This window comes from Aegilops tauschii, chromosome 6 (genome assembly GCF_002575655.3).
Source record: "Aegilops tauschii subsp. strangulata cultivar AL8/78 chromosome 6, Aet v6.0, whole genome shotgun sequence".
Classification (NCBI taxonomy): Eukaryota; Viridiplantae; Streptophyta; class Magnoliopsida; order Poales; family Poaceae; genus Aegilops; species Aegilops tauschii.
In genome coordinates this window covers 473044782-473063838 of record NC_053040.3, presented here as the reverse complement: position 1 = coordinate 473063838, position 19057 = coordinate 473044782, and the positions used below count along the sequence as shown (strand labels likewise).

General features: G+C 49.8%; 1 protein-coding gene across 1 annotated transcript; it reads right to left on the bottom strand.

Moving 5' to 3' along the window:
• Positions 1–9073: 9073 nt before the first annotated feature.
• LOC109769532 (probable monogalactosyldiacylglycerol synthase 3, chloroplastic) lies at positions 9074–14850 on the bottom strand. The gene is made up of 8 exons (XM_020328267.4): positions 14231–14850; positions 13865–14037; positions 11407–11568; positions 11149–11290; positions 10703–10927; positions 10534–10596; positions 10356–10430; positions 9074–9859 (listed from the first exon to the last, which is right to left on the bottom strand). The coding sequence occupies exons 1-8, from the start codon at positions 14600–14602 to the stop codon at positions 9560–9562; spliced, it is 1512 nt and encodes a 503-aa protein (XP_020183856.1). The 5' UTR covers positions 14603–14850; the 3' UTR covers positions 9074–9559.
• Positions 14851–19057: the final 4207 nt, after the last annotated feature.

The following is a 19057-nucleotide window of genomic DNA, read 5'->3' as shown; positions in this document are numbered from 1 at the left end:
GAATAAGACCACTAGTTTCAAGAAAGGAAAGGGTAAGAAGAACTTCAAGAAGGACAGCAAGGGAGTTGCCGCACCCGGTAAGCCAGTTGCCGGGAAGAAGCCAAGGAATGGACCCAAGCCTGAGACTGAGTGCTTTTATTGCAAGGGAAATGGTCACTGGAAGCGGAACTGCCCCAAGTACTTCGCGAGTAAGAAGGCCGGCAACACCAAAGGTATATATGATATACATGTTATTGATGTGTACCTTAGCAGCACTCGTAGTAGCTCCTGGGTATTTGATACGGTGCGGTTGCTCATATTTGTAACTCAAAACATGAGCTGCGAAATAAGCGGAGACTGGCGAAGGACGAGGTGACGATGCGAGTCGGGAATGGTTCCAAGGTCGATGTGATCGCCGTCGGCACGCTGCCTCTACATCTATCTTCGGGATTAGTTTTAAACCTCAATAATTGTTATTTAGTACCAGCTTTGAGCACGAACATTGTATCAGGATCTCGTTTAATGCGAGATGGCTACTCATTTAAATCCGAGAATAATGGTTGTTCTATTTATATGAGAGATATGTTTTATGGTCATGCCCCGCTGGTCAATGGTTTATTTTTATTGAATCTCGAACGTGATGTTACACATATTCATAGTGTGAATGCCAAAAGATGTAAGGTTGATAATGATAGTCCCACATACTTGTGGCACTACCTCCTTGGGCACATTGATGTCAAACGCATGAAGAAACTCCATGCAGATGGACTTTTGGAGTCTCTTGATTATGAATCATTTGACACGTGCGAACCATGCCTCATGGGCAAAATGACCAAGACGTTCTCCGGAACAATGGAGCGAGCAACCAACTTATTGGAAATCATACATACTGATGTGTGCGGTCCAATGAGCGTTGAGGCTCGCGGTGGTTATTGTTATGTTCTCACCCTCACCGATGACTTAAGTAGATATGGGTATGTCTACTTAATGAAACACAGGTCTGAGACCTTTTAAAAGTTCAAGGAATTTCAGAGTGAGGTTGAGAATCAACGTGACAGGAAAATAAAGTTCTTACAATCAGATCGTGGAGGGGAATATTTGAGTCACGAGTTTGGCACGCACTTGAGGAAATGTGGAATTGTTTGACAGCTCACGCCACCTGGAACACCACAGCGTAATGGTGTGTCCGAACGTCGTAATCGCACTCTATTGGATATGGTGCGATCTATGATGTCTCTTACCGATCTACCGCTATCATTTTGTGGTTATGCTTTAGAGACTGCCGCATTCACTTTAAATAGGGCTCCGTCAAAATCTGTTGAGACGACACCGTACGAATTATGGTTTGGGAAGAAACCTAAGCTGTCATTTCTAAAAGTTTGGGGATGCGATGCTTATGTCAAGAAACTTCAACCTGAAAAGCTCGAACCCAAGTCGGAAAAATGCGTCTTCATAGGATACCCTAAGGAAACTATTGGGTATACCTTCTACCTCAGATCCGAAGGCAAGATCTTTGTTGCCAAGAATGGATCCTTTCTAGAGAAATAATTTCTCTCGAAAGAAGTAAGTGGGAGGAAAGTAGAACTTGATGAGGTACTACCTCTTGAACCGGAAAGTAGCGCAGCTCAGGAAGATGTTTTTGTGGTGCCTGCACCGACTAGAGAGGAAGTTAATGATGATGATCATGAAACTTCGGATCAAGGTGCTACTGAATTTCTAGGTCCACAAGGACATGTTCCGCACCAGAGTGTTACGGCAACCCTGTCCTGGAAATCATGTTGTTAGACAACAGTGAACCTTCGAACTATGAAGAAGCGATGGCGGGCCCATATTCCAACAAATGGCTTGAAGCCATGAAATCCGAGATAGGATCCATGTATGAAAATGAAGTATGGACTTTGACAGACTTGCCCGATGATCAGCAAGCCATAGAGAATAAATAGATCTTTAAGAAGAAGACTGACGCGGATGGTAATGTGACCATCTATAAGGCTCGGCTTGTCGCTAAGGGTTATCGACAAGTTCAAGGGGTTGACTACAATGAGATCTTCTCACCAGTAGCGAAGCTAAAGTCCGTCTGAATCATGTTAGCAATTGTCGCATTCTACGATTATGAGATATGGCAAATGGACGTCAAAACGGCATTACTTGATGGTTTCCTTTAGGAAGAATTGTATATGATGCAGCCGGAAGGTTTTGTCGATCCTAAGAATACCGACAAGGTATGCAAGCTCCAGCGCTCCATCTATGGGCTGGTGCAAGCATCTCGGAGTTGGAACATTCGCTTTGGTGAAATGATCAAAGCGTTTGGGTTTATGCAAACTTATGGAGAAGCCTGTGTTTACAAGAAAGTGAGTGGGAGCTCTGTAGCATTTCTCATATTATATGTGGATGATATACTATTGATGGGAAATGATATAGAACTTTTGGAAAGCATAAAGGCCTACTTGAATAAGTGTTTTTCAATGAAGGACCTTGGAGAAGCTGCTTACATATTAGGCATCAAGATCTATAGAGATAGATCGAGACGCCTCATTGGTCTTTCACAAAGCACATACCTTGACAAGATATTGAAGAAGTTCAATATGGATCAGTCCAAGAAGGGGTTCTTGCATGTATTACAAGGTGTGAGATTGAGCACAGCTCAATGCCCGACCTCGGCAGAAGATAGAGAAAAGATGAGTGTCATCCCCTATGCCTCAGCCATAGGGTCTATTATGTATGCCATGCTGTGTACCAGACCTGATGTGAACCTTGCCGTAAGTTTGGTAGGGAGGTACCAAAGTAATCCCGACATGGAACACTGGACAGCGGTCAAGAATATCCTGAAGTACCTGAAAAGGACTAAGGATATGTTTCTCGTTTATGGAGGTGAGGAAGAGCTCGTTGTAAAGGGTTACGTCGATGCTAGCTTCGACACAGCTCTGGATGACTCCAAGTCACAAACCGGATACGTGTACATTTTGAATGGTGGGGCAGTCAGCTGGTGCAGTTGCAAGCAAAGCGTCATGGCGGGATCTACATGTGAAGCGGAGTACATAGTTGCCTCGGAGGCAGCACAGGAAGCAGTCTGGATGAAGGAGTTCATCACTGACCTAGGAGTAATTCCCAATGCGTCGGGCCCGATGACTCTCTTCTGTGACAACACTGGAGCTATTGCCCTTGCGAAGGAGCCCAGATTTCACAAGAAGACCAGGCATATCAAGCGTCGCTTCAACTCCATTCGTGAATACATTCAAGATGGAGACATAGATATTTGTAAAGTGCATACGGATCTGAATGTCGCAGATCCGTTGACTAAACCTCTTCCACGAGCAAAACATGATCAACACCAGAACTCTATGGGTGTTCGATTCATCACAATGTGACTAGATTATTGACTCTAGTGCAAGTGGGAGACTGTTGGAAATATGCCCTAGAGGCAATAATAAAATAGTTATTATTATATTTCCTTGTTCATGATAATTGTCTATTGTTCATGCTATAATTGTATTAACCGAAAACCGTAATACATGTGTGAATACGTAGACCACAACATGTCCCTAGTGAGCCTCTAGTTGACTAGCTTGTTGATCAACAGATGGTTGTGGTTTCCTGACCATGGACATTGGATGTCGTTGATAACGGGATCACATCATTAGAAGAATGATGTGATGGACAAGACCCAATCCTAAGCATAGCACAAGATCGCGTAGTTCGTTTGCTAGAGCTTTTCTAATGTCAAGTATCATTTCCTTAGACCATGAGATTGTACAACTCCCGGATACCATAGGAATGCTTTGGGTGTATCAAACGTCACAACATAACTGGGTGACTATAAAGGTGCACTACAGGTATCTCCGAAAGTGTCTGTTGGGTTGGCACGAATCGAGACTGGGATTTGTCAATTCGTGTGACGGAGAGGTATCTCTGGGCCCACTCGGTAATGCATCATCATAATGAGCTCAGTGTGACTAGTGAGTTAGCCACGGGATCATGCGTTACAGAACGAGTAAAGATACTTGCCGGTAACGAGATTGAACAAGGTATAGGGATACCGACGATCGAATCTAGGGCAAGTAACATACCGATGGACAAAGGGAATTGTATACGGGATTGATTGAATCACCGACATCGTGGTTCATCCGATGAGATCATCGTGGATCATGTGGGAGCCAACATGGGTATCCAGATCCCGTTGTTGGTCATTGGCCGGAGAGAGGTCTCGGTCATGTCTGCATGGTTCTCGAACCCGTAGGGTCTACACACTTAAGGTTCGGTGACGCTAGAGTTATTATGGGAAATAGTATGTGGTTACCGAAGGTAGTTCGGAGTCCCGGATGAGACCCCGGGCGTCACGAGGAGTTCCGGAATGGTCCGGAGATGAAGATCGGTATATTGGACGAAGGGTATTGGAGTCCGGAAGTGTTCCGGGGGTACCAGGCTATGGCCAGCATGACCGAAGAGTGTTTCGGGGGCCCGGGCAAGTGTTGCAGGGCCTCATGGGCCAAGGGGAGGGGGCAAACCAGCCCACTAAGGGGTTGTGCGCCCCCACACCCTTTCCCATGTTACTTGGGGAGGTGGGGGCGCCTCCACCTGGCTTAGGAGGCAAGCCTCCACCTGCTTGGCTTGGTGGGGCAAGTCTCCCTAGGGTTTCCCTAGGGAGATCCAATCTGCCCTAGCCGCCGCCCCTAGGGGAAACCCTAGGGCGCCTCCCTCCTCTCCTCTTCCCCCTATATATAGTGAGGGGGTGGGAGGGCAGCCGCACCCTTCCCCTGGCGCAGCCTTCCCCCTCTCCAACTCCTCCTCCTCTTCCGTAGTGCTTGGCGAAGCCCTACCGGAGAACCACGAGCTCCTCCACCACCACGCCGTCGTGCTGCTGAAGTTCTCCCTCAACTTCTCCTCTCCCCTTGCTGGATCAAGAAGGAGGAGACGTCCCAGGGCTTGAACGCGGAGGCGCTGTCCGTTCGGCGCTTGATCGGATCTTCCGCGATTTGAATCGCCGCTAATACGACTCCATCAACCGCGTTCTTGTAACACTTCCGCTTAGCGATCTTCAAGAGTATGAAGATGCACTCCCTCTCTCTCTCGTTGCTAGCATCTCCTAGATTGATCTTGGTGACACGTAGGAAAATTTTAAATTATTACTACGTTCCTCAACAATGTTCAGGCCGATGATGCTCGAGATTGAACGTTTGGGCGTTATCGGGGTCCAACATTTTAATTTTATTAGGTGTATACCAAGATGGTGTTTTTAAGAAAAGAAAAAGGAAAAGGTAACTCAGCCATGCCGATGTTTTTTTTTGCGCACAGTCGGCGGTTGAAGAACATGCAAGACAGGAAGCGCGACATCACATCATAGTATCATACTCGTGGACAGAATTCGATTAAAAGTATGTAGTTCTCACACGATGTATGGCGCCAACGTATCCTTGACAGCGACACCGACACGTATACGGACACAAGACGCACGAGACAGATTACAGGACCGGACTCGTGGACACAACAAGCTCCCCCCGCTGTTCGTTAGCGAGAAGAAGAAGAAGAAAACTAAATAAAAATCCTGGCCAAGAAGTCCCTCTCCAGCAGCAGTTGCCGCGACAACGTCAGAAACCGAAGGACAAACCCGGCACATATTCCCCTTTCCCTCCCCGCCAAGTGCCAAGGATATACCACCGGAACCGCGCTTGCAGCCAGCCACGGAGCTTCACGATCGTACTGCTTGATGCGGCGTGGAGTCCCACGTCCACACGGATTCATCGTCCGGTACGGCATACGGCAACTCATCGCGCATTGCGATCCGATTCGACCGATTCCATTCAGATGCGGCACTGGTAACTAGGCCGTGGATTCTTGCATGGGCCAGGGCCAGGCCGGACGGATCCACATGCCCCTCCTCGTCTTCTTCTCCAGTCAAGAGCCAAGAAAATTCCGACTTCCGAGCTGCTCGTACGTAGCACGCTTATCACGCGCGACACGGCCACCGGCGACCGACGGGGCTGGAGGACGAGTGGTTGGATCGGCCCCGTCTCTCCCGGTAAAAAAAACACCATCCATCTACTAGTCAATCGGCGTCCTTGGGATTTTACCGCGGAGGTAGGAGGACCGGATAAAACCAAGGCTCGGGCGCCCGCTGCGCGCCTCTCCTCCACTCCTCCCCGATGGAGGAGGGGGAGCGGGACGACGGCTTCCTCAACGTGCTGCGGGCGCTGCGCGACGCCGCGCGGACCGTCGAGGCCGGGGACGACGACGGCCCGGCGCTGCGGGCGCTGCTCGCGCTCGAGGCCGCCGCCCACGACCTGCTCGCCGCCGACCCCGAGCTGCACCCGCTCTGCCGCCTGCTCGCCACCATCAGGGCGCTCTCCTGGTGCGCCTCCGAGGAGGCGGCCGGAGGCGGGGTGGTTGGGGGACTGCGGGCCCGGTGCCGGCGGTGCAAGGCGAGGCGGGGGATCGCGCGCGCGGCCGGGGGCGTCGCGGCGGAGATCCAGGCCTGGGCGGACCGCGAGCTCGCCGCGCGCCTCGTGGCCGCGCTGAGGGAGCAGGGCAGGGCCGACGCCCGGGCGCGCGCGCTGCTGGCGGAGCTGGAGGCGCGGCTGCTGGGGGCGGGGGCAGCGGGGCGGTTCGACGCGCGGCTGCAGGACGCGGTGCTCCGGCACGGCGTGTTCGGCGCGGTGGAGGCGCGGCTCGGGGCCCCGGGCGAGGTGGGCGACGGGTGCGCGGCGGCGGCGCTGGCGCTGGTGCGGTTCAACCGGGACGTGTTCGTGGGGCCGGTGCTGATGGGCCCGGCCGTGGGCGCGCTGGTGACCGCCGCGGCGTCCCACGCCTCGCCGGCGGCCCTGCGCGCGCTCAACGGGCTGGTGGCGGCGATCCGGACGCCGCTGGTGGACGAGCTGCACGCGCGCGGGGAGCTCCCGCGGCTGGTGGCCCTGCTCTGCGCCGCCGACCCTAGAACGCGCGCGCCCGCGCTGGAGCTCTGCCTCCGCGTGGCCTACTACGGCCGGCGCGAGGTGCTGGACGCGCTCCTCGCCGAGGGCCTCGTCAAGCGCCTCCTCTGCCTCCAGCGCACCGCCGCGGACGCCGACACAAACACAACGGACGAGGAGGAGAGGACGATGGCGTCGAGCGCGGTGGCGCGGTTGGCGGTGCAGGTGGAGACGGGGCAGGGGCTGCGGCCGCGGGAGAAGCGCGCGGCGAAGCTGGAGATCCTCCGGCGCGTGCGGGAGGCGGCCGTGTCGCCCGCCGAGGAGGCCGCCGTGCTCACCTCGGTGCTCTGGGGCGCCACGCCGTAGGGGAACCGCAGTCGCTCCTCCTGACGCCCGGGGCCCACCTGCCAGTCGCACACGTAAGCCGGTTGACCGGTTGGTTGGTGTGGCCCTTTTCGCTTCTCCTTTCGTCACTTTTCCTTAATCTTTTCTGTGAATAATAGCATAGCTACAACTAGAACTCCAGTTGTGCAGTAGACCAGTAGATAGTTGATAGAGAGAGTAGAAGACTCCAATCCAATCCAACGGATGATGTGCAAAGAGTCCAAGATTGTAACATTATTATTTGTAGTGGTAGCGTGTAAAAAAGATGTGCAGGAATTGGAAAGAGTAGCACTCAGATGAGAAACGTGGACGCGGTGACAGCGAGAGGTACAGCGATCATGTGGGCATGGCATGTGATTGGCGCCTCCGGGCGAGAACGGTCGGCCGCTGGAGCCTGCGAGCACGACGTGCGATTAATACTCCATCTTGTTGAACAAAATACGTATTGGCTACCACCATGTGGCGAGGTCGATCCGGCGGTTTCCAGATCGCACTCTGCGTGCCACGTCGACGCATTGGCGGTGGATGCAAGATGGACCCTGTCATCCTGGCACTCAGGTTGTGCGGCCAGCGGCGCTCCTCGGCGGCGCAAGAAGAGCCGGGATTGGAGCGCCACGCCGTTCACGGGCTATCGCTGAATGATCGCCTGCATGCAGATGTGGGCGCTCTGCACCGCACCGGGTGAAAGGGAAAGATATCTGAAGCTCCTTTTTTTTTGGAACGAAAAAAGGTACTATCTGAAGCTCAACTGGTAGTAGGTAGTCTAGTAGTGCAGCAGCAGAAGGCTCCGGCAGATACCTGAAGAAAAGAGAGGCCGAGTTGCCGAGTGGTGGCGACCCTTTTCCATCATTTTGCCCCTTGCCACACTTGCTGCGACAGACACCAAAAGGCAGAGCGGCGCCCACATCGGAATCCACTGAATATTTACCAGCCAAATTTGATGTTTTGACCCTTTTACGAAAGTTTGGTGAGATCTGACCCTGGTCCAAAAATATTCCGGGATCTCACTTTTTTCTACCGTCAAGGTTGATGACGGTAGTGTATACCGGCCCCCTGGCGGTAGGCAACTTATCCACATCAGCGTACTACTGCCCTACTGCCAAACAGGCTGGCGGTAGGCTGTGTACCCCTACTGCCGAGGTGCCCGGCGGTAGATGAGTACACGTACTGTATTTGATACTTCAAAATTATTTGCGGTAGGGTGTGCATCCCTACCGCCAAGGGCTCGGCGGTAGGGCTACCGTCATCCACCATGACGGTAGAAAAATGGTCAGATCTCGAAAAACTTTCCAACCATCAAATCTCGCTAAATTTTCGCAAAAGGGTCAAAATACGAAAATCTCCCTATTCCTAACTATAAGTTTTTTTTTGAGATTTCAATAATGACTACATACATACAAATGTATATAGACATAGCTCCGTATGTAGTCCGCATTGAAATCTCTAGAAAACTTATATTTAGGAATAGAAGGAGTAGTTTCTGAAACCTTTTACGACAATAACATCCAACATGAGTACTCACTCTGTAAACAAATATAAGAGCATTTAGATCATTAAAGTAGTGGTCAAAATGCTCTTATATTTCTTCACGGAGGGAGTACTATTCCATGCTCCAGCAGTTTGTTTCCAGCACAATGGCAACAGAAAGAATTACTGGTGCTATGCATTGCTATGGCCTTCAGTGGGCAAGACAGGAGTATATGGCAAGCAGTCAAACAAATCTGAATGGTAGGACAACAAAAGTGGTTACCAGTCCTTCAACGACTGAGAACACTTCCAATCAAGGGAACATGTATCTACATCACTCATTATCTTCAACAAACCCAATCAATACTTCCACTCACACTTCCACCATCATGTCTGTTATAATGTACACTTCTTACAGTGGCTCAGTGGCAACTAGCATAATTTACATGAACAAAAAAATTCCAATCCACAAAACTGACTGCAGCTGACAAGCCAACCAGTGATCCCCCGTTCGCATGTAAACAGGGAACGGCAAAAGAATGATGTTCAACCAATGATTTTTCACAAACTTTACACCAACACAATATCGCACAAGAGCACCTGTCGGTCAAACGAGCCCGGGAGAACTACGGCGGGAGGCCATGAACAGAAAACATCGAGATCCACCGACCGCGACAACAGATGCAACAAGCCAGGCCAAATCGCGTGCCACGTTTTCCTTTCCTTCTCTTTTCTTTTCTTTTCTTTTCTTTTCTTTTCTTTTCAAGGATATGAAAGGTGCAAAGAGGTGTTGCGGTGCTCTAGCTATGTACACGTCTTCCAAGGCTTCACACGAGCGGGATGGGGCTGGGGCAATGGCTGGCTTCAGGAGATGGCATGAAGAAGGACGACGTCAGGGAGCTGGAGATCTGCGCCTTCACCCCTTGCTCCTGGGAGAGCTCATGGATGTCCCTGACGATGTCGAAGACGGCTTCTGGCTGGGCCAATTTCAACGCGTTCTCTGACATCCTCTTGCGTTCCTCCGCGCCTGGACCGAACCAGCGGGCGACAAGTTCGGCGGTTTCCTTCGGGCTCTTGGAGAACACGCCTGCGCCGTTGTCCACGACATAAGGAACGTTGCCAACTTCCTGGGACGCAAGAAAACAAGACTGTTAGATGACAATTGTTTGTACACTGCCTGCTAATCACTAAACAGAGTGAAGTGTGCAACTCTTGCAAGATGTCAGTTGCACATAAACATAACCAAAGCATGGCTATCATGTCTATTATACTGTACTAGTCTCAACTGGTAAAAAAAAAGAATACCATAAACGTGCATGGTTATTACTGTATAAAACCATTATCTATTCATGAGAATTGTTTCTTCAGATCTGTAAAGGTGACGCATAGGAAGAAGTTCGCAAGACAATAATCGTAAACAAGCATGGCACTGCACCAATGGCCAACTTATACTAATATTGACCCGAACAAATGTATCTTGTTAAGGTTCAAATACTACAGATTAGAAGATTGCTTTGAGCTCTCAGCTGTCAGGTGTTTTGGTTCACTGCATAGTTGCAAAATACATACACTTTGAATGCTTAGTGTGACAATTTATAAGGTGGAAAGTAAGTGGACACAAACCTGTCCAGGTATGAAGTCATTAAGGATGATAGGAAGACCCCTAATCAAGGCTTCAGCAATGGTGCCTGGTCCAGCCTATTGAACCAAAATAGTAACAGGAAAACAAAATTATGAGTACCACAGGACCTTCAAAGGAAGCAGCTCGCTAACAATAGAGAAGGGTCAGTAATATATATACCTTTGTTATAATGCAATCACAAGCCCCCATCCATTTCTCCATTTGGGTCTCGAATCCCCTAATCTTTTGTTCAAAAGAAAAGCAGTTAGCAAACTATTCTCTTGTGTGGGCTACAAAAGAAACAAGTTGAAGTTTTAAAAGAACTGAAAGTGTAACATTTTGTTTATACCTTTATTGGCATTTTCCATTCAAGAGCCTGCAATGAGGAGCTCAGTGTTTTGTTCCGACCACAGATGACAACAAGCTGCCCGATTGGTTTTCCAAGCTCTTTGTCAAACAATGCATCTCCAAGGGCTTTCGCGGTCTTCTTTACAGGACCCATGCCCTCTCCACCTCCCATCAGCAACACTGCCGGTAGGTCAGGATCCAATTCAAGTTCCTTCCGCAAATCATCCTGGTAAATAATTGGTTTAAAAGATGCTTCAGTACTATCATAGGGCGACAGCCCAGAATGCTTTAAATTCTGGAGAATAACTATACATAATGCTAGGTAGTTGATGAATAGACAAGAGACAAAGAAAAATACTACGAGTTAACTACTGCACATTTTGAAAAAACAGATACAAAATCTGAAACCAGTTGGGCAATAAATAACAACAGTCCTAAGGTTAATACCTTGACAAGGACAGCACGGCAGAATGATGGTCGAATGGGAAGACCGAACACACGGATCTGAGAACTTTTTAGGTCATCCAGTTCTGCCCTCTTGGCTACTTCCTCTGATGGGCAGTAACACCTATTCACATCAGCATGGAACCTGTATATTTGTATTGCCAGATTTTAAGTCTATGACTGAAGTGTGTCAAGAGCAGTTATTTTTCCTGAAAAAAAAAACAGTTTCCAGGTTCCACCCTTATTGATAGCTGAACATACCATGTAGGATGGCAAGTGTTGAGGTCAGTGATGACAGTGGCGAAGACTACTCTGTTCTGCAGACCTTGCCATTTGAGTACCCATAGAGGAATGTGTTGCATTAGGGGGTGAACACTAATTATTATGTCTGGCTTGTACTTCTTCAATCCAGCCTCAACCTTCCTACAACCATAAAGAAATTATTCACAAAGAAACACTACATGTAAACTCTTGATGAAGAGACAAAGTCTAACATGTGGATCAGTGAGCTTAGATCATAGGTTAACGTCTAAGTGACACTAGCATTATTAGTAACTGTTTTGCAATAGCTTGATGTATTTTTGGTGTATTCACGTCATAAATCATTGTCAGCACATATTAGCAATGACGGCATTGAAATAGAGGGAAAAAAACCTAGAGTACAAGTTAACTGACTTTAAACGGCAAATCAGTAGGCAAGGACTATTTTAGCCAGTATGCAAAGTTAGTGATTTGTTTGAACTCTGAAGTATGGAAACAGTAAACAATGAAGTGAAAATTTGCATGTGCCACACTACCGTTGTGGCTTATAAAATGTAGGTCATGGTTTGTGAACAATGTTACAACAAGGACAGACTGGTAACTGTGAAAGCAGTAGCACATATGCTGGTCTGAACTCAAATGATGCTCAAGGGATGGCAGCAATGCAATGCCATCGATTTTAATGGCCTCCTAGAATACCAGAGCTACAGGGTGACACCAGCACAGAGTGGGTTTTTGATGGGTTGATGCGCATGGTACAAATTGAATTTATTAGGATGCGATCATGTTTGGGTAGCACCAATTGAGGAGAAGCTTGTCCAACATCGTCTGAGATGGTTTGGGCATATTCAGCGCAGGCCTCCAGAAGCTCCAGTGCATAGCGGACGGCTAAAGCGTGCGGAGAATGTCAAGAGAGGGCGGGGTCGACCGAATTTGACATGGGAGGAGTCCGTTAAGAGAGACCTGAAGGATTGGAGTATCACCAAAGAGCTAGCTATGGACAGGGGTGCGTGGAAGCTTGCTATCCATGTGCCAAAGCCATGAGTTGGTTGCGAGATCTTATGGGTTTCACCTCTAGCCTACCCCAACTTGTTTGGGACTAAAGGCTTTGTTGCTGTTGTTGTTGTTGTTGTAGGATGCGATCATGTTCTTTCCAGTGTCCTGACAAACCCATATGCACAGCCTGAACCAGTCCACATGGCAGGATATCTGCTCTCGGTGCAAATTTATTCAGAAAACTTTGTTCCAACAGCAAATTACATGCCAACAAATCCAGCAAAGATATTTTAGCATCTCTAGTCAAGACAGCAGTGGCCTTATAAAATATTAGTGTTGATGACTCACTAGAAAATCTCAGATTAGGTGAGCAATTTACAATCCAAGCCAGCAACCAATAACAGGAAATACAGTCTACCGTGTAGACTTGATGTAGAGACAAAGTCTACCGTGTGGATCATTGAACTTAGATTTTATGTTAAAAGTCCAAATGACACAAGCATTACGGGTAACCGTTTTGCAATATTCGACTGTTAGCAATGACGGCATCGAAGTAGAGCAGAGCAGAAAAATAGGAGCACAAGTTAATTGACTTTAAACTGCAGATGGGTAGGCAATGCTAGTGGTTTGGAGTATGAAAAAATAGAAATCCAAGAAATAAAAGCTTGCATATGCACACTAACAATGTGGTTTATAATATGCGGTTCATGGTTTGGGAGCAATGTTACACAAGGACATACTGGTAACTGTGAAAGCACATATGCTGATTTTAATTCACTATTAAATGACGGTCAAGGGATGGCAGCAATGCAATGCAATCAGTTTTTGTGACCTCCTAGAATACCACACCTACAGGGTGACACCAGCACAGAGTGGCACTTTGATGCGCATGGTACAAACTGAATTTCCCTATATGCTGCCCGGTCACTGTCCTACACCCTGGCAAACCTATATGCGCAGCCTGAACCAGTCCACATGGCTGGGTATCTGACTTTGGCACAATTTTATTCAGGAAACTTAATAAGTTCAACAGCAAATTTACATGCATTACATGACAAGGAATCCAGCACAGATATTTTAGCGTCTCCAGTCAAGACAGCAGTGGTCCTTATATAAAATCATGGGCGCCATATCGTCCGGTGAGATCTGGGATTACAATACATTAGTGCCATCAAAATGCTGACAAAAGCGCCGATTCCACTATAAAATCTGCGATCAGGTCAGCAATTTGCGATGCTAAGGAACCAACCAACGACAGGAAAAACAGTCTGGCGTGAGTGTGAAGCCACAAATCACATCGAATTGTTTATTATTTGTTTGTTTATGACGATCCCGACGAACGATGTGTGTGAGGTCAAGCAAGCAAGGAAAACGTTGCAGGGACTAGTACTAAATTTCGTGAAATCCTATTGCAGAAGGATCCGTGGGTGGGAGTGGGGGAGAAGCGATCCGTACGACGTACTTGGCGTAGAAGGAGGCGAGGGCGGCGAGGTAGAAGTTGTGGACCCATCGGGGCGATGTGCCGTGGAAGGCCACCTTCCAGAGCTGCACGTGCCTCACCATGAACTTGTAGGAGCTCTCCATGTTGTTGAGCGGCCACCCGGCGTGGTCCTTGCACAGGTCCTTGACGAACACCTGCCATGGCCACGAATGCCCAAATCGAAATCGAAATCGAAACCCATCAGTGCGGGGGCGGCCACTTGGATTGACAGGCAGATTGGGGAAGATTCCGATGACAATTTGTTTATCTATTCACGGACGGACAGAGAGGGGGGGAGGGGAATGATTCGCGGCGCAGGAGCAGAGGAATAATTGGGTGGGTGATTACCCGGTAGTCGTCGCCGAATTCGATGCGGAAGGCGTCCTTGATGGCCTCGGCGGAGGCGCGGTGGCCGCCGCCGGTGTCGCTCATGAGGACGAGGACGTTCTTGGCGCGGTTGGCGCCGAGCTGCACGAGCTCCACGGTGCCCTCCTCCTCCTCCCAGAAGGGCTCGTCGTCGTCCTCGGGCCCGGCGAGCGAGGCGAGGGAGGCGGAGGTGGAGGCGCCCCCGGAGCGGCCCGCGGAGGAGAGCTCCCCCGCGTACGAGAGGCTCTTGCGGAACCTGCGGCGCATCCGCTGCTGCTGGTGGTACGCCGCCACGCTCTCCAGCACCGTCTCCCGGATCGACCGCACCCGCGGCGCCGCCGTCGGCGCCTCCATCGCGGGTCGCCGCCGAGGCGCAGGAGGGGGATGGCTGGCGGCGGCTCTCCTCCAAAATTGGCGAGGGGGCGGGAGGGAATGGCGGAGGAGAGGGGGGGAGGGGCTCGGAGCGAGCTGGCGAGGGAGGGAGGGGGGCCGGAGGGCGGACGTACAACTGGAATTTTGGAGGTTGGGGACGGGACGGGACGGCGGTGGTGGTGGTTGTCGCGTGTTTTGTGCGTGTGCTCGCTCGCTCTTTTGGTGGCTTCTGATTTGGGAATTTGGGAATTGGGAGACCGGAGGCTAAATTTCGTGTTTTGACCCTTTTGATAAGAAATTTAGGATCTGACCCCGGTTGTAAAAAATTTCGAGATTGAACCCTTTTGTTACCGCCAGAGGCTCTGGCGGCAGGGTTATAGTAGGGTGCGACGGAGGGGGACGGCGGCCGTTTGACTGCGCTGACGTGGATAAGTATCTACCGCCAGGGGGCCTGGCGGTAGGCTGTCTATCCCTACCGCCATGGTAGGGATAGACAGCCTACCGCCAGAGCCCCTGACTGTAGGGTGTGGCAGGGTTTTGCCGTACAACCCTTCTGTAACGAAATGTGCAGTGGACCTGGCGGTAGGTTCACCCTACCGCCATAGGGCCTGGCGGTAGGCTGTGTGACCCTACCGCCAGAGCCCCTGGCGGTAGAGTCCTGTGTTTTCCAGTGTAAAGTTTCTGTAACGAAAAGTGCAAGGGCCCTGGCGGTAGGTGCGCCCTACCGCCATGGGGGCTAGCGGTAGGGTGTCTGACCCTACCGCCATCATTTGGTTGCTTGTTTTCGAATTCAATATGACAGCAATATCACAGCAAGTTTTACAAATGTGACAGCAATATCACAGATTGTAAACAATTAAACTTGGGCATCACATAGATCCACATTAGATAACTTGTGCATATAACATTTCAAACGAACTTCAACGGAGTTCCACGTAGTAGCAAACACATAGGTCCATAAATAGCAAACACATAGTTCCACGTAGTTTCATAACCACTAGACAAGTTCAACCAAACGAAGTTCAACCAAACTAAAAGAGCCAAGTATCGAAGAGCATAATCAGTTGCTCCTTCCCCTCTTGGAGGTACGGTCCTCGTTACTCTTTGAACGAGTCTCTACGGTCTTCTTCTTGGGCCGGCGAGGAACCGGTTTCTGGAAAGGGTCCGGACTCAGGAAATCCTTCTTCTTCGGCAGCTGAGATGCTTGAGATGTTTGAGTTGGTGGAGGTCCATAATCTTCATCGTACTCCTCCTCCCCATTGCTCTCATCCTCCTCCTCCTCCTCTTCTTCATGTGTGGCCTCCTCCTCCTCATTCTCTTCCTCCTCCTCCTCCCCAACCAACCTAGACGACGAGGGAGCATGGCTCGATGAGCCGATGAGACCTTGTGTGGCTACAGGCTGATAAGCTTCAACTGACCCAGCTCCAGCACACCCAAGCAGCCCTACCAGCTTGCGACAACGCTGCACGAACTTCTGCACTCACAATGAAACAAGGTCATAATAAGTATCAGATGGACTGATTGCAAGTGAACAAGATGCATCTGTTCCGAGGAGGCTGAAATTGTACCTTCATCGCCCCCCTCACTCTGTTCTCCGATTGTACGCTTCCGGGAAGATCACCTAGTGCATCTGAGGCTTCAAAGATGCACCTGTTCAGCTCACCGGACTGCAACGGCATAAGTCTGTCACGATGACGAATAAAATATTTTAAATACAACCGTCGGTTCAAACTTACCACTCTGTTGATGAGGAGTGCAAACTCCCTAAATCCACTGTGCATGTCTCTGATGCCGGTCTGGTATGCCTGTTCATCGGGGTCATCCCTCTCCAGCTCCGCGATGTCTTCCGCCGTCCACCGAGGCCTGAGACGAAGACGGTCCTTCTGGCCATCATCGTACCACCTCATGTGTCGGCCCAGGTAAGCATCCCAGTCAGTCACTTTCCTCTCCCCATCTTTACGGAACCTCCGTCGGTTCCACTCCGTCACATGAGTTTTATGCTCCTCTCCCCAGTCTGTGATCGACTGATTCTTCTGCCGGCTCATCCTGCAAGGCATAAGCAACAAGAATCATCATTAGCAACAAGAAACATGATAATCGTAATGAAATCATGGGCACGGAGAACAAAGCGCTCACAGGTGGAGCGCGTGGCCGCCGGTATCGGTGGGCTGGCCCGGTGGGGTATGCTGATAAATCCCAAACTGCGTGGCCACGCGGTGTGGAAAGTGCCACTCAACGGCGTACACACAGATCATGGGCACGATGCACCGCCAGAGACCACGGTCTGCATCGCACATCATGTTCAGATCAAAGTCCCACTCTCGGTCTTGTCGATACGGCCACCAGTTTACCTATTACATATACCTTGGTAAGTTCGCACTCTCGGTCAAAAGTGGAATCAAAGAGAAAGGTGTTGAGCGAGTTCATATACCTGCGTATGCGTCAAAGCATCCAAATCGTTGGTGTAGGTCTTGTACGAAGTCTTGTTTAGGCCCGTGTAGAGTTTGACAACGTCCCACTCGTAAGCTACGGTGGGGTTTCGAGTCTCATCGTCGTCTTCGCTATAGTCTTCCCATGGGCGTCTTCGCAACTTCTCCGGACGCCCCACCGGCAGCCGCTCCCACATCCAAATGGAGAAGGCCCAGACAAAGCCACCCATATTGGACTTGTCTCCCGTCCTCTGTGTTGCGTCGCCAAGCTGCAAAACATCAAATGAGGATCAGATATAAGAAAATGTCATGGACACACTTTCGTAGGGAGGTAGGCAATTAGACACTCTCTTACCTAACGGTATAGGTAGGCGAGAGATGCGGTCCCCCAACTGTACCATGCATCCCAGTCCGCTAGGAAGAACAGATACGCCCAGTTGGTAGAGTTCCCGGAGCTGTCTGGAAACACGACCTCCGAGAGAATATACCACAGATAGGCCCTCGCGTACAACTCCACAGTCGCCTCATCTGCGCCTTGGGGGCATGTCTTCCGGTGCTCCGAGAGCCAGGGCAACGGCACACCGGATGTACGGTTACTCTTGGCACCGGGGCAGTCGCCGATGAGGGTGGTGACCCTCTCCTGCCAGTTGGTCCTCTCCACTCGACTGGTGAGTGCATGACCCTTGATCGGCATGGCAGTAATCATCCCCCAGTCCTCTAGGGTCACCGTCATCTCCCTGCATGGCAGATGGAAAGAATGGGTCTCCGGTCGCCACCGGTCAATCAGAGCTGTGAGAGCCGCGTGGACAAGCGTCGGCGGCTGACGCTTGAACTGCAACACAAAACCCAACAGACGGGCTCTCTTGAAGAACGGCGCGTAGCGCTCGTCATAGTCCATATGCCCATGAACCCCGTGACCCCTCATGCGCAGTGGCTGGAGCATCTGTCAAAAAGTGAACGCCAAAAGTTAGGAAATCATTTTCATCAATCCGAAAACTTTGATCAAAATTTCATTCATATAACTTACCTCTCCGTTCTCTATGAAACGGGCACGATGACCCTTGTCGAATGTCCAGTCCAGCATGGAGTACCGTGGGCCGATGTTGTCCGCAAGAGGTGGCCGCCTTAATAAAATTTCATAAACAAAAGCACCATAAGCATAAAGCATACATAAACAAAAAATGAACTCAAATCATATCAACATGCATCATATCAAAGTAAAATTTTAAGCATATTTCTCCAACAACATCTACTACACATGATGGATCAAATCATATCAACATGCATCATATCAAAAAAAAATCCTCCAACATACATCATATCATCATATTTTTAAATATTTTTTTCCAAACAACATCTTCATATCATCATATCAACATGCATCATCAAACTAGGGTTCATCTTCACACTAGATCATATCATCATATCAACATGCATCATCAAACTAGGGTTCATCCTCATATCAACATTACATCATAATTTTTTTTAAACAAATTATGAACTAGGGTTCATCTTCACACTAACATATGAACTATTGATTAGAGTTCATATCCAATACCACTAGTTACTAAAGAACTAAGAACTACAACTACAATCAATCTTAGGTGAAAAAAATCCAATCTAAGTTCAAAAACATGAGGGATTTCAAGCAAATAATGCGTCGAATCGGAAGCAAGTTTGCAAAAACTAATTGGAGGGATCGGAGGAGCTTACGTTTGTCTCTTCGGGGCCATCTCGATCCGCCAAAACGGTGAAGAAACGGTGAAGATCGGAGGGGGAGAGTGGAGGAGTTGAGAGAGGGAGAGAGGGGCGCGACTTGGGGGGAGAAAATGGATGAACTGCCGACTTGGGGGAGGGGAGGGGTGGGGAGAAGGGAAGGGGCGCAGGGGTCTCGGGCGAAATAACTGCCCGGACCCTACCGCCAGGGACTCCGGCAGTAGGTTTACACAGCCTACCGCCAGGGCCCCTGGCGGTAGGGTGCGACGGAGGGGGGACGGCGCCGTCTCCG